Source organism: Silurus aristotelis (genome assembly GCF_946808225.1).
Source record: "Silurus aristotelis genome assembly, chromosome: 15".
Lineage (NCBI taxonomy): Eukaryota > Metazoa > Chordata > Actinopteri > Siluriformes > Siluridae > Silurus > Silurus aristotelis.
In genome coordinates this window covers 22,755,233-22,772,721 of record NC_139588.1, presented here as the reverse complement: position 1 = coordinate 22,772,721, position 17,489 = coordinate 22,755,233, and the positions used below count along the sequence as shown (strand labels likewise).

General features: G+C 44.1%; 1 protein-coding gene and 1 long non-coding RNA gene across 8 annotated transcripts in view; one reads left to right on the top strand and one right to left on the bottom strand.

Annotated features, from left to right (window-relative positions):
* LOC310738012 overlaps positions 1-17,489 on the top strand; it is a 102,483-nt gene that overhangs the window by 38,544 nt on the left and 46,450 nt on the right. The window lies entirely within an intron of this gene.
* The window catches only part of sipa1l1 (signal-induced proliferation-associated 1 like 1), a 74,127-nt gene continuing 56,927 nt past the window's right edge, over positions 290-17,489 (bottom strand). For 4 of the 7 annotated variants that reach the window (XM_083562576.1, XM_083562575.1, XM_083562577.1 and 1 more), the window contains 11 exons: positions 13,108-13,687; positions 11,520-11,794; positions 10,818-11,108; positions 10,556-10,708; positions 10,299-10,417; positions 3,996-4,093; positions 3,332-3,771; positions 3,022-3,243; positions 2,669-2,828; positions 2,283-2,517; positions 291-699 (listed from right to left, as the gene is read on the bottom strand). In XM_083562576.1, the coding sequence (XP_083418702.1) occupies positions 362-699; positions 2,283-2,517; positions 2,669-2,828; positions 3,022-3,243; positions 3,332-3,771; positions 3,996-4,093; positions 10,299-10,417; positions 10,556-10,708; positions 10,818-11,108; positions 11,520-11,794; positions 13,108-13,687 (2,911 nt within the window). In that variant the 3' untranslated portion in view covers positions 291-361. Of the gene's footprint in view, positions 700-2,282; positions 2,518-2,668; positions 2,829-3,021; positions 3,244-3,331; positions 3,772-3,995; positions 4,094-10,298; positions 10,418-10,555; positions 10,709-10,817; positions 11,109-11,519; positions 11,795-13,107; positions 13,688-17,489 lie in introns of all 7 variants that reach the window. The other 3 variants (XM_083562581.1, XM_083562579.1, XM_083562580.1) reach the window with 3 other exon arrangements.

The following is a 17,489-nucleotide window of genomic DNA, read 5'->3' as shown; positions in this document are numbered from 1 at the left end:
CCTTTACCAACGCCCTTATAGCTGAATGAATCTTCACAAGTCTCCACAAAAATCTAGTGGAACATCTTCCCAAAAGAGGGGAGCTTATTATATATTATATCCATACATTCAATAAGCCATTTATTTAAGTCACTATATCTCTCTTCACCATGCATACATCATCCATCCATCTATCTCTCCACCTGTATCTGTCCATCCATATGTCCATCAATCCATATAATCAATACGCCATCTATTCAACAATAAGTCCATCCATTAATCTCTCCACCTGTTTGTCTATCCATCCATCCATCCATCCATTAAGCGATCCATTCCACACTCACTTCACCCTAATGGAGACTAGCACATAGCAAACGTCTGGTCACGTTTCCACAAACCGTTGGCAGTATAGTGGTATATGAAGGTCGTATTCAGTTTGTGTTTGTGGTTTGTGTGTAATCATGCGAGCAGACCGGAGCGCAGGGCAGCGAGTGAACGAGGCGGACAGACAGAGAGAGAGAAAGAGAAGAAGGAAAGGTAGCTCACTGCGTGGGGGTCTCCCTTCACCCTCGAAGGCGTTGGCGGCGTCCACCAGGTGGCTCCAGTCCATGCCGCTGTCGGTGTCCGTGTCGGGTAGGGGCATGAGGCCCAGCTCAGGAGATGGCAACCTCTGGCGCTCGTGCAGGTCTGCTAGAGAGGTGTCAGACGCGGAGAGGTCACCTGACCCACGGCCAATGAGAAAACATCACACGATGCGTGTCAGCTGACCGAGTCCGACTATTACACTGATAACACACGAGGACTGTGTCCTGCCGCCGGACTCGTCCTGATCGCCTCTGCGATTCTGAGCGTTACGTCTACGTGGGCTTAAACACCGAACGTCTCGTGTCAAACTACAGGTCAAGAACAAACGTGAGTCTGATCTTAGAGGTGAAGCTATGTACTACTACAAGGACATGTTTAAGAGGATGGATGGATGGATGGATGGATGGATGGATGGATGGATGGATGGATGGATGGATGGATGGATGGATGGATGGATGGATGGATGGATGGATGGATGGATGGATGGATGGATGGATGGATGGATGGATGGATGGATGGATAGAATACTGACATGATACGCAGCAATGATGTAAATAAATGCTGCTGAATACTAAAACAATTATAAAATATTTTGAAAACATGAATAAACAGTAAAGAAAAAAAGCCAAACCACATGTATGGAAAGAAATATAATTATTTATAGGCTTCTGTGTGTGAAAAGGTTAGAATGAAAATCAAAATGGAGAGAGAGAGAGAGAGAGAGAGAGAGAGAGAGAGAGAGAGAGAGAGAGAGAGAGAGAGAGAAAGAGAACACAAATCCTCCTTCCTTCACAATGTAACCATAGCGACAATCCTACACACATAACATCATGGTGTGACATCATTATGGTTTAATAAGTGTATTATCTACTTCAGTCACTGTGCTGCTCCTGTGTGTGGAATCTGCACTGTTTATTGTACTGCTTCATCCACAACATTTCTCTCAGACACAAATAAATTCTCTCTCTCCTTCTTTCCATCCATCCACCTACCTATCCAAATATCTGTCTATCAGTCCATCTACCCATCTCTCTATCTGCCCCTTCATTCAAATATCTGTCTATTAATCTATCCATTGATCAATCTCTCTATCTGCCTATCTGTCTAAATATTTGTCTATTCATCAGTCCATCCATCCATATTTCTATCTGCCTATCCACCCAAATATCCATCCAGCCATCTCCCTATCTGCCTATCCACCCAAAAATACATCAATCAGTCCATCCATCCTCCCCCTATCTGCCTATCCACCCAAAAATACATCAATCAGTCCATCCATCCATCCCTCCCTCCCTCAAGCGCTCATTTGTCCATCCATTCAACAGTCTATGTCCATTCTTTTATCTATCTATCCATCCAAACATCCGTTTTCATGAACCTTCTGAGATATTTATCCTTTAATCCATACATTCATACATGCATCCATCTAAATATCCATTTATCAACCTCCTAGGCCATCCATCCATCCGTCCCTCCACCTGTCTATCCATCCAAATATCCATCCAGATTTTCAATAAGTCATATATTCAACAATCACTCCATTTCTCTTTTTATCTATCCATTCAAATGTCTTTCTAATAAATAATCTCCACATCTAGCTATCCATCCATTACACAACCTCTCCATCCATCCATCCATCCATCTCCACATCACCTTTCCATGTGTAACATGTACTCTCTTTGGTGGCCTGTAATGATCCTTACCCACGAGCTACTCACCATGCATCTTAATGCCCAGTTTGTAGGAGGGCCTGCGCAGGGGGGCACCGCGGGTGGTGGGCGAACGTGGCAGGGTCGAGCAGCTGAAGAGCACGTCGCTGGCAAGGGCTTGCTCCAACACCGTATCTCCCAGTGACGGCAAGCGCTGGCCTCGATAAATACTCTCGTCAGAGAGGGTGCGCTGTAGAGAGCGCCGGCCCGTACCACTCGCACCCGAACACGGCGGCTGCAGGGACTAAAACACATCAATGACAAAATACATGAGGAAAGCACATCCATCATCATCATCATCAAGCACATTTATATAAATTCAACAGTGCTGTAGGATAAACTTTAATATATCCTTCAGCCTGTGTGTGTGTGTGTGTGTGTGTGTGTGTGTGTACCTTGTCGCCATGATGTATGGCAGGAGGGCTGTCCAGGGTGATGAGTTTCTTCAGATCCTCCTCTACAGTGGATTTGCCCAGCGGCTGAGGAGAGTGCAGGTCTCGGAGAGATGGCCGGGTCTGCGATGGTACACTTTCTGCTCCCTCGCCTTGAGGCCTCCTGGAAGCCAAATAAAATAAAATCAGGTATTTTCAGGACTTTTAGAGTCTTTAATGGTAGACTATAACATTTAAATGGACACCTGCTAAATCTGACCACAAGGGGGCGAACAATCCCTGAACAATTATAGAAACACAGATTCTTTTTTTTTTTCTATAGGCACTGGAGCATCCTTTTCGAGACCAGCACTCACTTCCGGGTGTCTCCAAAGTCGACAGAGTTGATTGTGCTCCCCGGCTTCCTCCAGCCGATCAGGTACTTGCTGGTGGCTCCCTGGCGAGGGTAGAAACTCTTAGGTCCTGGAGAAACCGAGCTCTGAGAAGAAGAGGAGGAGGGCGAGGTGGTGGAGGGCGACTCGTCTCGAGGAGAGTTGTGACTAGAGCTGAGTGCTCCAGAGCTCCCAGAGTGACGAGAGCTGTGGAAGAAACAGGGTGCAGGATTAAAGCTGGGGTTCGCTACGTTTTGAAGGCATGTTAAATCAAGCACTGTGTATGGGTGAACACCTAGCGTGTACAGCCATGTCGCTGAGGCTGTACGAGCTGCTGTCACGCATTAGGAGGTGTGTAGGAGGACTGCGCGTGGTCGGAGGCTCTGCAGGGGCAACAGGAGGCTCCGCAGCCGGGGGCGACCGCTCCAGGACTCTACGACCTCCATCGGACGGACCGTGCCATGGTGAGGCGACCCTCTCCCGAGGTGCTGACGTACCCACGGCAAGTAGGGAGCTCGAGCTACCATGATGGGGCACATAAGAGGTGGCGTCAATGCCGCTGTCAGCCGAGGAGCCCTGCAGGTATCCGCCTCCACCCAGACCGTTGGGCTCAGAGTCACCAACATCGCTCTGACCTCCGGCTCCCAGATCGTACCATTTGTCATCGCTGTGTGCACCGCTGGACGCCGTACTGGACAGGGTGTTACTGCTCGAGTGGGAGTATGGGCCCTCTGACTGCACAAGGACAGAAGCAGACAAGAAACTAGAAAAGGTACTGTGGTCCAAGGGGAATAAAACAACACAAGCATGCTGTTAGAGCAAATAATCATAAGAATCCCCGCCTGGTCATATGGTACGATCTGGTTTGATTGACAGCCCACTGGAATCCTCCTACTGCTCTAAAAACCCCATAAAGATTTCGGCAGCTCACAAGGCACTCATCAAGTCTCCCCACTCACCTGGCTGCTTTTCTTAGGCGACAGGTGAATGACCTGCTCCTGCCTCTGGATACGTGGGCCTCCCGAGTACGCCGGGCCGGTTTTACTGACCGGGACGTCTGAAAGGAGAGACGTGATCAGATGTCAGAACACTCAGACCGAGATTAGACACAAAGACACTTTGTGGGGGATGGGAGGGGGCAAAAAAAAAAAAAAGATGACAGCAGCCGATTTGGAGAAACACTCGAGACTCATTATGCAAGGGAATATAATGACTGCGACATAACCAACCACCCACACACACACACACACACACACACAATGCTGAGCGTTCACACGATCCTTACGCCCACTCCAGTTACAAAATACAGCAATATTCAACAAAAGGATTACAATTTCCATACGCATGCTGCGTGTCCTGGCTTGGCTCCATTATGGTGGTCGGTGTACAGCAAACCTGACCGTTGTGTAATTTCTGAGGTGTTAGATAAGAGCACTGAAATAGACTGCAAACCGGGAACCGTGCTAAGAAAAAGAACAGAACAGCAATGGAGCTGAGAGAGACGAGTGCAGACGCAGGTTCGGACGCAGATGTGGCTCTAATCTACGCTACAATTTATTCATATTGTTACTATAATAACACGATACACTGTTACAAAAACGAGCTTGTGCATGTACATGCATTTCTTATATTATATAAAAAAATGGGTTTCAAATATAATTTTTCTTTCAGATATTATTTATTTATTTTCTTTCCCTGGAAGTGTTTCATTTCTACAGCTATTTATTTTACTATTTCAATGCAGCAATGCAGACCCTCAACATCGAGGCAGAACATATTAGAAGTTCCACTCAGCATCCTAGAGGTAAGCATTTAGGATAACCTGAGATAGAATAGCCAAGTGCTGATTTCAGCCAGCAGGATGCTTTTTCTTCTGTGTCGTCCGAAGAAATCCGGCGTCTGAGACGCAGGACTGGTTTCCATCAAGCTGCCACTGTCACCCCCTTGAGCAAAGCCCTTAACCCTCAACTGCTCAGTTCTATAAATGTGATTATTCTAAGTCGCTTTGGATAAGGGCGTCTGCCAAATGCCCTCAGTGTAGACTAGGCTAAATGGCATGATAGCATGTTAAGGGCCTCGCTCAAGAACCCAGCAGCTTGGTGGTGCTGAGATCTGGACTCATGACCTTTTGAAAGCCCAACAGCTTAACCACTGTGCTACCACCTGTCCTGAGACAGAAAGAAACACTCGGTTGGGTCTGGGCTTTGCTAGAAATCTGTTTGTCAGCTCTGGGAGGAACTCACAGGTCAAAGGGCAAGAATCTTGAACAAATTGTTCACCCTATGATGATGAACTGAGAGTTACAGGAAGTCACCCATTCCTGTTTCCTCTCTCGATGTTAAGACTTGCATCAGGGGTAGTAAAAGTAGTTACTGCTTTACAAAGAAACTGTGAAATCTTCTATGCTGAAAAATGGTAGTTATAACAATAAATCATTTCACTCTTGTGGTACTTCTTTTGCACTCGACAAACCATCAGTGAGACTTGTATGAAAAAGCCTTCAAATAAAACACAGTGCAGTCTGTGTACTTTAATACACACTAACGTCTGAAGGAAGGTGCTTTTCCTGTTTCCGGTATGCCATCATATGAATGGAACAGAGAGACACACATCTGGTAGAACTTCCTTTCCTAACATCCTGAAGTTTCTCTTCCTGTCCGTCAGAAGCAGGGATTGGGAACTGGAGCAATCTAAATATGTTAAAAAGGCACAATAAAAGACACAATCGGAGACACAACCCAAAGCCTAATCAGAGACACACTCCAAGACAAAAATCAGTGGCCCAGTCCGAGGAAGAACCCAAGAGACAATTGAAGACACAATCAGAGACACAATACAAGGCACAATCCTGACACAATGAAAGACACAACCGAAGGCACAATTCGAGACACAATTCAATACAGTCAGAGGCACAGCCCGAGGCACAATCCGAGGCACAGTCCAAAGCGTACCACTCTTTCATTTGAAAACCTTTACTGCGAGCTCAGGCTAAATACGGGTCAGGACGTGTTTGCCGGCCTTCCGTGACCTGAGCCAGTGTGCAGGGTCGGGCGAGAGAGGGATAATTCTAGACTGCTGAGAGCGGTCCAGCGCTCAGGCCACAGTGTGTGTGTGTGTGTGTGTTGCACTCTGTTATTACTGGCACACACTGAGAGACCGAAAAAAGAGTATCTGAGGATGTTAAAAGGGGTCAAAGCAAGAACAGAACCATAAGAGTCACCCACACCCTCACAAAGACATGCTGACAAAGAGTAAGAGCAGAGAGAGAGAGAGAGAGAGAGAGAGAGAGAGAGAGACACAGAAAAATGAGTGATGCAAGGCCAAAGCCATAAAGTGAGAATGGATGGATGGGGAAAAAAATAAATAAATAAAAAATAAACCCTTTATTCAAGCCGTGATTTACAGGAGTGAAATGACGGTTTTCAGGTGGGACTCATGGCAGAGTGCATAACTTTCAACAGGGGGTGGAGACAGCCGTTACTACGGGAACAAAAAGGGTCTGCAGTATAGAGCGAATCAAATCAGACCCGGTGTCGAGTTCACACAATCCAGGCACTCGGAATTAAACAGGATGTTAGCGTTGAGGTGAATCTCGACGCACAGCCGATGATACAATAAAAATACATATCAAGCAGCTACCGATGCAGTGCGATTTCAATTTGATTAAAAAAAATAAAAAAAAACCAGATTGTTATGCAATTCCATATGGTGCAGAAAGTTCACTTTTATATCTTCGGTTCAGACAGACAGCAAATCATCACTTTAATTATTATTATTTTTTTTTTAACGCACGTCTCTTTTACACACACGCATTTGTAGTGAAAATAAACCCAGATAAAAAAAAACCCTGTTCTGTCTCCAGGAAGATGCAGCTCTACCTCTGCCATGTTAATCTGTATTCATGTGACTCTCAGAACACTGATGCATCGGTTTAAAAATAGTGTGCATTGGATACAAGTGGGCATTTGTATCACGATGCATCGTTTTAAACATTGATGCATCATTAAAAATGATTTATTTATATATAACTATTAGAGAGAATTTGCTCGAGAAACAGTTTAGCGAGGAGAAATCGATCTACATATAAATTATAGGTCACAAATTATCGGTTTCGAATGAATAAAAGTATAGCGCATTTACTAATAATTGATCGAAATAAATAGTTTTTTACAGACACAAATATGTTCGAAACTATGCATCCTGATACAAACTTGTATCCAATGCACACGTTTTATAAACCGGTGCATCACATCGTTAACTTTTCTGCTGATATGCTGATCTATGAATCTTCTCATCCCTGGTAGAAATGTTTAGGTAAAGACACTGTGGGACTGTGGGACCAAACCTAATTGTGGGATTTGTTCCCCAATATTGTCACACATCTCAGCGTCATCCATCACTGCTCCTCATCGTTTTGGGACATGCAGGTCCACGCATAAAACGTGTATTTTGTGATATACTCTCCTGAGGTCCAGAGATGAGAGTATGTGCCTACACGCTTGTTTTAAAGGTAGACGTTTGTTTCTCTGTTTGTCTGATAAAAGTGTGTGTGGACACCTCACCACAGAATAGCTATGTGCCCCTTTTTAAACATCTCAAACCAATTTAGTCTCCATTTGCTCTTATAAATGAGCTCCACTCTCCTGGGAAGATGTTCCTCTGGATTTTTATGGAGATTCATTCATGCACAAGGGTGTTAGTAAAGTCAGGTATTAATGTAGGTGAGGTGAGGAGGTACTATAGAATGTTTTTAAGATCATTAAGAATGAAATTTAAAGATTTAAGCCTTAAAGGATTTTTTGATGACATCGTTGTTAGAGACTGGACTTAACCAAGTCCTAAATTAATTATTTTTAAGTCACGTAATCGCTAAACTTCGCCTTATCCGAAAAATAAAATCCGTCTATTTTATTTTATTTTACGTCTGTGGTACAACCCGAGAGAGATTCGGCCCAATAACAGAAAGCTGATTGGCTGTCGCATGTGGGTTTTATCTGTAGCTGTAATAAGGCGAATTATATTTGGACCAGCAAATTTAGGAACTACAACAACACGCAAATCAACAAACAAAACAAAAACAGGAGCATTAGCGGTAGAGTTACGTGCACGTCGGAGCATTAAGACCTGATCACAATTACTTAAGACCTGGAACAGCGAATGTAAGACTTTTTAAGGGCAAAATGTAGATTTCTAGACGGTTATAATTGTATTTTTTTAGACTTTGGCAATAAGATTGGGGCTTTTTAGCAGGAGATCTTCTTGCAGGGTGCAACACAATTGTTTGCGTCAAAGTTTGTGCTAACAGTTTGAGGAAGAAGCAATAATATATCGCACTATCGCACTAATACAGCCTGCTGTGTGCATCTCGACATGCGTGTGTGTGTGTGTGTGTGTGTTGGTGAGTGAGTGAGAGAGAGAAAGAAAAGATAACGAGTGCCTGGTGTCCACATGCACTGTCAAACACAGGCTGTCAAACACAAGTACAGGGCAACAACAGGAGGCTCATGTCAGGGCCAGCTGGAGAGAAGGCACACACACACACACACTAACACTCATATGGGCATGTCCGTGGTGTGTGTGTTGGAAGCCAACACACACACACACACACACACACACACACACACACACACACACACACACACACACACACACACACACACACACACACACACACACACACACACACACACACACACACACACACACACCTGTTTAAGACTGCATGTCGAATGGAATGGAAATCGAGTGCTAGTTTAGAGAACAGACGAAAGAAAATATATTTCTTTTTTAAGGGTCAGAACAGACTTCAGTTCCACTTCGATTACTGCAATTAAGTTCAGAAAACAACGAGGAGTCGCTCGTCAAAAGCGCTGAACTGTGCTTAAGGAAATAATGGCGGCTCTCGGCTCGGAGACGCTCCATGGAAACCAACCGCTAGCATGCAATTTCCTTTTCACATGGTGTTTCTGAGGGGGGGCACGGACATCTACACACACACACACACACACACACACACACACACACACACACACACACACACACACACACACACACACACAGAGCTGTTCCAGTACCAACAAGGAATACTGTAATAAAAAAATTATAAAATAAAAAATTTTATACACATATATAGACACATATATATATATATAATTTTTTTTGCATTTCTTTTTTTTATTTCTTTTTTATCATCATAATCAGCAAATAAAATGTATATTAATTATTTGTTTAATAAAGATTTGGATTTGATTATTTTAATGGAATTTATTCATTTAATAATTGTTTTTTTTTATCATCAGGAAAATTACATTTTTGCTTCAGAAAATAAAAAATTTATTTTTTAATCATCATCAGAAAATACATTTATAATTTATTCATTATTGATTTAAAATTACTTTTTGGTTAAAAAAAAAAAAAAAATTGGATTCTTTTTCAACAGCTGATTTTATTAAAAAAGGGGATATAAAAAAAAAATACATATTTATTAATTATATGTATTATTGTGATTTTTATCATAAGATTTTTTATCATCAGAAAAATAGTTATTGAATTTATTCATTATTGATTAAAAATGATTTTGGCATGTTAAAAAATAATAAAAGAATTTTGTTTAAATTTTTATTCCATTACCTGCTTCCAATCTGATTATATTAATTTATTAAAAAGTTGATATAATAAAAACATTGATCAGTATTTTTCCATTATCAGCAGGAAACATTATTTTTTTTTATTATATATATTTTTTATCATAATCAGGAGCAAAAATGTATAATTGTATATAATAAATGTTTTTATTATTATCAGGGATTTTTTTTTTAACAAAAAAAAAGAAAAAAATTATTTATATATATATATATATAATTTATTAATAAATTTTTTTATAATGAAAAAATGTATTAATCATATTTTTTATCATCAGGAAAAAATATATATAAATATATATTAATTATTGATTGAAAATGTATTTTAAAAATACGAGTCTGTACACATTCATCACATAAGCTGTTTCCTGTCAGACTGTTACATCATGTTCTAAAAATGACACCTGGTGCTGTTTTTTTTCTTTTTTTTTGTGCTGCAAAATCTCAGAATCCCAGAATGCAATGCAGCTGAGAGAAGATACCCAGAGGAGCTCGCTGGTGAATCTAGGAGAGCTCCTGTTTGAAATTTTTGGTATAGATGACATGCTGAGAGGTGAGAGTGCTGGAAGACTCATGAGTATCAAAATGGCATTGTGGGTAATTCCTGACAGCTGATCTGACCTGCTGCTGCTGCTCGGTCAGAGTCGTCCACTCGGGTCCAGCCGGAGGTGGACTTCCCTCCGCCGTCTCCCATCATCTGCCGCTCGGGCGGGAGAGGAGAGTGTCTGTTCGGCACGAATCTGAAACACACACATTGTGGAGCTCACACACCGAGGCTTAGAGGGAGCGCGGGTGGGACGCATAACGGACCAAAAGTAGGCGAACGACAAGAATGAAATGAGGAGATGTGTGGTGCTGGAGTTCAGAGAACCCTTTACCCTTCAGGCATGGACTTCTGCCTCCAGTGAGCCGCGCCGCCTGAGCTGGTGTCGCTGGAGCACGATAGGTTGCTGGGGGAGCTGCGGGTGTGAGTAGGTCGAGCCATCGCCATGGAGGATGCCAGAGCGTAGTTCTCCGAGCCGGGAGACATCCTGAGACAGGAAGAAATAAACACAATGACACAGACGGAAAAGGGAAAGTCCAAGGGGACGAAAGGGGCACCCGAGACCAGCAGCACCCCCTCTCTCTGAGCAAACAGACCTCTTTGAGTCGAGAGGACGGCCGTCGCTGGAGACGCTGCGCGGGATGGCCGCAGCTCTCTCGGGTCTCTCGGCGGACAGCGTCTTGCCCATGCTGGCCCCCAGGCTGACGGCGCGGTTGGGGGTCCCCGTGTGACTCTGAGGAGAGGCGGAGAGGGACTGTTGCGGGCTGGACGACGTACGCTGCCACTTGTTGTTGTTGGAGCGGAACGGGAACTTGTACTCGTACGACCCGCTCTCGTTGCTTCCCTTATACTCGCCCACGGGCATGCGGTACAGCTCGGAACACCCTCTACACACACACACACACACACGATAAACAAGAGATAATAAGCTAGGTGTTGCATGGTCCATTTACCATCATAACATCTTAACTGGATGGATGGCTGGATGGATGGATAGTAAAGTTTATATCGTGTATAAAAGTTGATATTTATCATATTTTATCATCATCAGAAAAAAAATTATGTCTTAATTATATGTATTTTCTTTCCATCATCACGCGGAAATAAAAATAGAATTCACTAATTATTGATTTAAAATCACTTCTTGGATGTTTAAAAGTAAAAATAGGATTCTGCATAAATTTCAATTTGTTTATATAAAAGTATATTTAAAAAAAAAAGTAAAAAAAGTTAAAGTGTATGAATGATTTGAACATTAAGCTATGAATAAGTTTATTACTGTACGTGTGTGTGTGTACCTGCGGGGCGTGGCGTCCTCGTGAGGAGGTATAATGACCACCTTGACTGTGACCGAGGTGCGCAGCAGGTCGATCATCTGCTCGTGAGAGAGCGTCGCCACGGCGACCTTGCAGATCTCCACCAGTCGGCTGCCCTGGCGCAGGCCAGCTTGCCAGGCGTAACCGTACGGCTCCACCTCGGCCACGATGCCCTCGTAGTTAACGTGGAAGCCGAGCTGGCCGAGCCCATTCCTGCGCAGGGTCATCTCCGACGTCTCGCAGCCTTTAGTCAGGAACTGAGAGAGAGAGACGTCACGTCGTCACCACACTTACACTATATACATTACCCGATTTGATGTTATTAGGGAAAAGTGTTTATGTATTTTAGTGGGTAAGGATCTGAATCACTGATCAGAACATCGTTAGTTAGAGGCCCAGCAACACCAAGCTGCCACAGTTGGGCAAGGCCCTTAACCCTTTCTGCTCCAGGGGGCGCTATGTACAATGTAAGTAATAATTTTTAAAATTATGCATAAAATATTAGTTTGATAAATATGCCGTTAACTAACGTTTCATTTACCTAATTTAAATTGTGTAAAGTCTTTGATTAAAATAAATATTTAAATATGATCTAAAATATTCTCAATTAAAATGTACTCAATTTCATTAAAATTAATTTAATATAATGCTGCATATTTATTTACTGTTTTTTCTGGTTGTTGTCTGTCGCTCTCTCTCTCTCTCTCTCTCTCTCTCTCTCTCTCTCTCTCTCTCTCTCTCTCTCTCTCTCTCTCTCTCCCTCCCTCCTCAGTATGTGCACAATATATGTGCAGTATAAACCCGGCCCTGTGCTCAGACGTGATTTTGTTGCTCGAAACCCTCTGCGGCTCGGCGCTGAGATTCAGCGATGGAGAGCGCGAACATTCGGTTCGCCGGCTAGTTCCCATGGCAACAGCTCCTGCGCTCGCAGAGTGACATCACGGGCAGGTGGCCAAAACAAAAAAAGTACATTCCAGCCTCCGCACATTTCTGCACGAGGACCGAGCTCTCGCTAATGCAGGCACAAACAAGGAGCCTGACTGAACGCTGACTGATTCCCCGCTCGCCCGCTCCGAGGACCGGCTACGGCCGCGTCTTAACATACTGCACCATCACTCAGGAACCACACATACATACACACACACACACACACACACACCCCCTGAATGAAGTGGTGTTAGGTGCTCTCCAGGCCTTTTCATGTACCTCAACGGTATAATCAGTATTTCACAAATAAAGTGTGTATCGGTATTACACAAGCTGCTGTTACAGTAAACCACCATATAGTGGATTATATTCCTCCAACAATATCTCACTCTATAGAGGAACCAAATGTTTGAGGACACCTGAGCATTAAATTTTGGAGCATCCCAGTCCACATTTATCTCTACCTTTGCTCTTATAAGAAGTTCCACTCTTCAGGGGGGACTGGTGTTCCACTTCATTTTTTAGTAAAGTAAAGTGTTAGTAAAGTCAGGTACTGATGTAGGTGAGGTATATGAGCTCTATAGCAGACACACACACACACACACACACACACACACACACACACACACGCCTGGTCTCTCACCTCCAGGCGTTTCACGACTTCCCTTAAGTCCTCGGTGTTGTTGTTGACCGAGCGCAGCGAGACATTCTCTCCACGCTCGTAGTAGATCTTCATGGAGGCGGGGCTTCCCAGAGTCCAGCCGATGACGTCGCGGATGGCGCAGTTAAACACCACGGCCTTGGCCTCTGCATCCACCAGGATGAGGAAGTCGTTGGAGATGGCGAGCAGGGCTTCGAATTCTCCTCCGCTGCCGTGGTCCTCGGTATACACGGCCCAGGTGATGGACCCCGAGCTGCGAAGCTCCGCCCCCATACACGGCCGGCTCTTCTCCTTGCGCTTGTGCGCCAGAGAGATGAAGGGGAACTTGCCCGAGGGGTCGATGGGAGTGCTGGTGACATGGCGCTCGGCCAGGTCTCTCAGGTACTCGTGGCGCGTGCGTGTCGCCATGGCGCGGAACTTGTCCGACTTGTGTGCCGCGTTCTCCGCGTTGATCACTTTCGTCAGCAGGAAGTCCCGGAAGACAGACGATTTGGGGAACTTCATGTTCTCGGGGATGGGTGGGCCGAACGCGGGGACGTCTCTGGAACGGGCCACGGCGACGCTGCGACAAAAAATTTTTATACAAAGGAAAGAAATATATGAGAAAAAAATGGTGAGCGAGGGAATTTTTATCTAATACACAACACAAATAAGATCAAGTGTGCGAGATAATCGCTGAGTCTCCAGAACGCCCCCGTTTCATGTTTATGGATGAGTCGAACTTTTCCCCCGGGTACAAAAAAAAAACGCAGCATCCCTTTTTAAAAATAATGTATCAGGAAGTAAATGTCTGTCTCCGAAAAACGACCAATTCGAATCGGTTTCTAATTAGACGAGCGTGCGATCAAAACTCAAGGTTGTGTATGCCAGTAGAAACAATACCCGCTGGAAAGAATTTCTCAGGAGGTATTGGGGGGGAAAAAAGAAAAGAAAGCACTGCTTCTTTGACTGCACACATTCCACCGGGGAACATTTTGTGGGAGTAATCTCAGGGAAGCTGGTCCAACTTCACATGAGAAAAAAAAACAGCAAATTTTTTGGCTGGATTTGTGGTATTTTGTGTTCTGTCTGTGAAAATCCTCCCACTCCTGGAGCTCTCTCATCCCCCGTTTAAACCAGCTCCTCACCCCCTACCCCACACCCTTCTTCTTTTCCTTTCATTAAGCCTCTGGAATGGACATCTAAAGCTTCCTGTTCTGTCTGGTATGCCTGGAACTCGCGAGCGGTTGGCCAGGCGTAGCTGTGAGGAGCTGAAGTGCTGAAGGCAGGAAAGAAGGGAAAAGGGGGTGAAGCACAGATTAGAAACAGGATATATATATATATATACACCCAGTATCTCTCAAAAGTGAGTGCACCCCCTTACAACTATGGTAGTACATCTCCTCAAGAGACAATACTATAGAAATGAAACTGATATATTTTAAAGTCCATATGCAGTTTGTGTATCAGTACAGGTTTACTGTCGTGGTGTAATGATGCAAAGCCACACGTCCTTTTCATCATGTTTATGTTTTTGCCTGATTGACAGAAACATATAAATGTGTGTATCTTGTATTTAAACATTTAAAAGTCAGTGCTTTAAGTTGAATTCTCTCATACTGACCACTGAATGTTCTACATGGACCTCATGGTAAAGATCTCTGAAAATATTTGAATCAGATTTGTTGCTCTACACAAAGATGCCGAGGCTGTAAAAAGATCAGTATCACCCTGAAACTGAGTTACAGTACAGTGGTCAGGGTCATACAGAGGTTTTCTAAGACGGGTTCCACACAGAACAGACCTCGCAAGGGTCCATCAAAGTCGACGAGTCCTTGTGCTGTACATCAGGTGCAGAAGCTGCTTCAAAAAACAGAAACATAAGTTCTGCAGTGCTGGGTTACCGATCGGAAGGTCGGGGGTTCAAGCCCCGGTATCGCCAAGCTGCCACTCTTGGGCCCTTGAGCAAGGCCCTTAACACTCTATGCTCCAGGGGACCCTTACGAGAAAAATAAATCAAGGACCGTGACGTCGGAGTGACGTGGGGCCGCCTTCCCGTGGGCTCACCACCTGCAGGAGGGACCGTAAGGGACCGGTGCTGAGAGGATTGGGCAGCAGTCGAAGGCGGGGGCCTTGACAGCCCGATCCCTGGACACGGAGAAGTGTCTGGGGAATCTGCTTAGACTGCTGCCCCTGCGACCCGAATTACGGATAAGCGGGAGAAGATGAGATGAGATAAGTTCTGCAGCGTTGCTTTAGAGGTTGCAGAAGTAGAACATCCACTTGTCAGTGCTCAGACCAAACGCCGCACACCGCAACAAGTATGTTTGTGGGCCGCCGTCCCAGAAGGAGTCCTTTTCTGAAGCTGCTAACAAAAAAAAAAAATGCAAACAGTTTGCTGCAGAACAACCTGTCCAAGAGCATGAATTACTGGAACCATGTCCTGTGGTCTGATGAGATTAGGATAAACTTGTTTGGCTCAGATGGTGTCCAGCATAAGTGGTGAGGCCCTGGTGAGGAGAACCAATTTAGTTCTTGTCTACAGTCATGCATGGTGCCAGCATCATGGTCTGAGGCTGCATGAGTGCTGATGGTACTGAGGAGCTGCGGTTCATTGAGGGGAACATGAATTCCAACATGTAATGTGACGTTCTGAAGCAGAACATGATGCTCTTCCTTCAGAAACTGGGCAGACTAGCAGTTGTCCAACATAATAACGACCCCAAACACACCGATAAGATGACCACTGCCTTGCTGAGGAAGGTAAGGGTGATGGAGTGGCCAAGTGTGTCTTTAGACCTAAACTCTATTGAGCACCTGTAAGGATCCTCAAGCAGAAGGTGTAGAAGCGCCATGTTTCTGACATCCAGCAGCTCTGTGATGTCATTATGGAGGACTGGAAGAGGATCCCAGCAACAACCTGTGCAGCTCTGGTGAATTCCATACCCAGGAGGATTAAAGCAGTGCTACAGAACAATTGTGCTTACACACAATATTCACACTTTGGACACAATTTTGACATGTTAACTGAGGGTGTATTTACTTTTGTGCGAGATTTTATGTATATTAGGGATGTGCATCTCTGTAACTGAGGCCGAAGCGATTCGCATCTTGATGCATAGTCGACGATACAAAACATTAAAATTACATATGAAGCAGTTACCGATGCGATACGATTCACCCCTCTTATGATGCAACGCGATCCGATTTCCATCCAATCCAATGAGATACGATGCAAGGAAGAAAATACAATGATCTGCAAATTCAGTATGGTACCAATCGTCACTTTTGTTTCTTTGGTTCAAACAGACAGAAAATCATCAATTTACTTAAGTGCCTTCTGACTTCTAATGCATGGCCCCTTCACAAACACGCCTTTGTAGTACAAAAAAAATTAAATAAATAAAACCAGAAGTTCTTTTCCTGTTGTGTCTCCATAAAGTTTCAGCTCTACCTCTGCCATGGTAATCTGTATTCTATGTGACTCTCAGGACATTAATGCATCTATTTAAAAATAGTGTGCATTGGATACAAGTTAGTTTTGAACATTTATGCATCAGTAAAAACTATTTCTTTCTATTATTATTATCAGTAGATGTTCTTTACTTTCATTATTTAGAAACTGACCAATAATTGATCTGTAGGTCGATGTCTCCTCACGAAACAGTTTCGTTCTCTCAGCACTGCTGCTACTACGTGAACATGACGTATGACAACACTACGGAGACGGAGGCGTGTCCTGAGAGTCACATATGTATCTTTAATGTATCGTAGACTTTGTTGACCATGGAGATGCACATCCCTAGTGGATACACGGTGTCATGAGCAACAGGTCATTAAGTCAAGCAGATTATTGATCAAAGGTTAAAAATAAAAATAGACAAGAGTTTAAACCACGTCGCCGAAACACGATTTTCCAAAAGAGTGTTTAGGCGCCGAGCCACCGATAGCCACCACCCGCGCTCTGAAGGTCAAGTAAAACCCGGAGCACATTCCACGCAAAAGAAAATAGTCGAACTGAAAGGCCAGTGACTCACCGTGATCGGGTTGCTTCATTGTTCCTGTCTGACCCCTATAGCTTAGGTACAAGTGAGGCTCACCGGATTACATACGTGCACTATAAATGCCCAGCGTGAGGGCCGCTTCAGTCCACGACACACTGCCCACACGGAGGCCTGCTTAAAAAGTGTGTGTGTGAAAGTTCACAGCCTGAGAAATGCACCAAACAAAACCACAGTTTAATGACAGACGCTCACTTTTCCTCAAACCAACCTCGTTTTTTTTTTTAACTATCATTAAACACGTTTTCCATGTGGATTAAAACCCGATGAGGGTTTCAAGGACGTTCTAGAGGATCATCTGAAAACAGGCCTTAAATAAGCAGT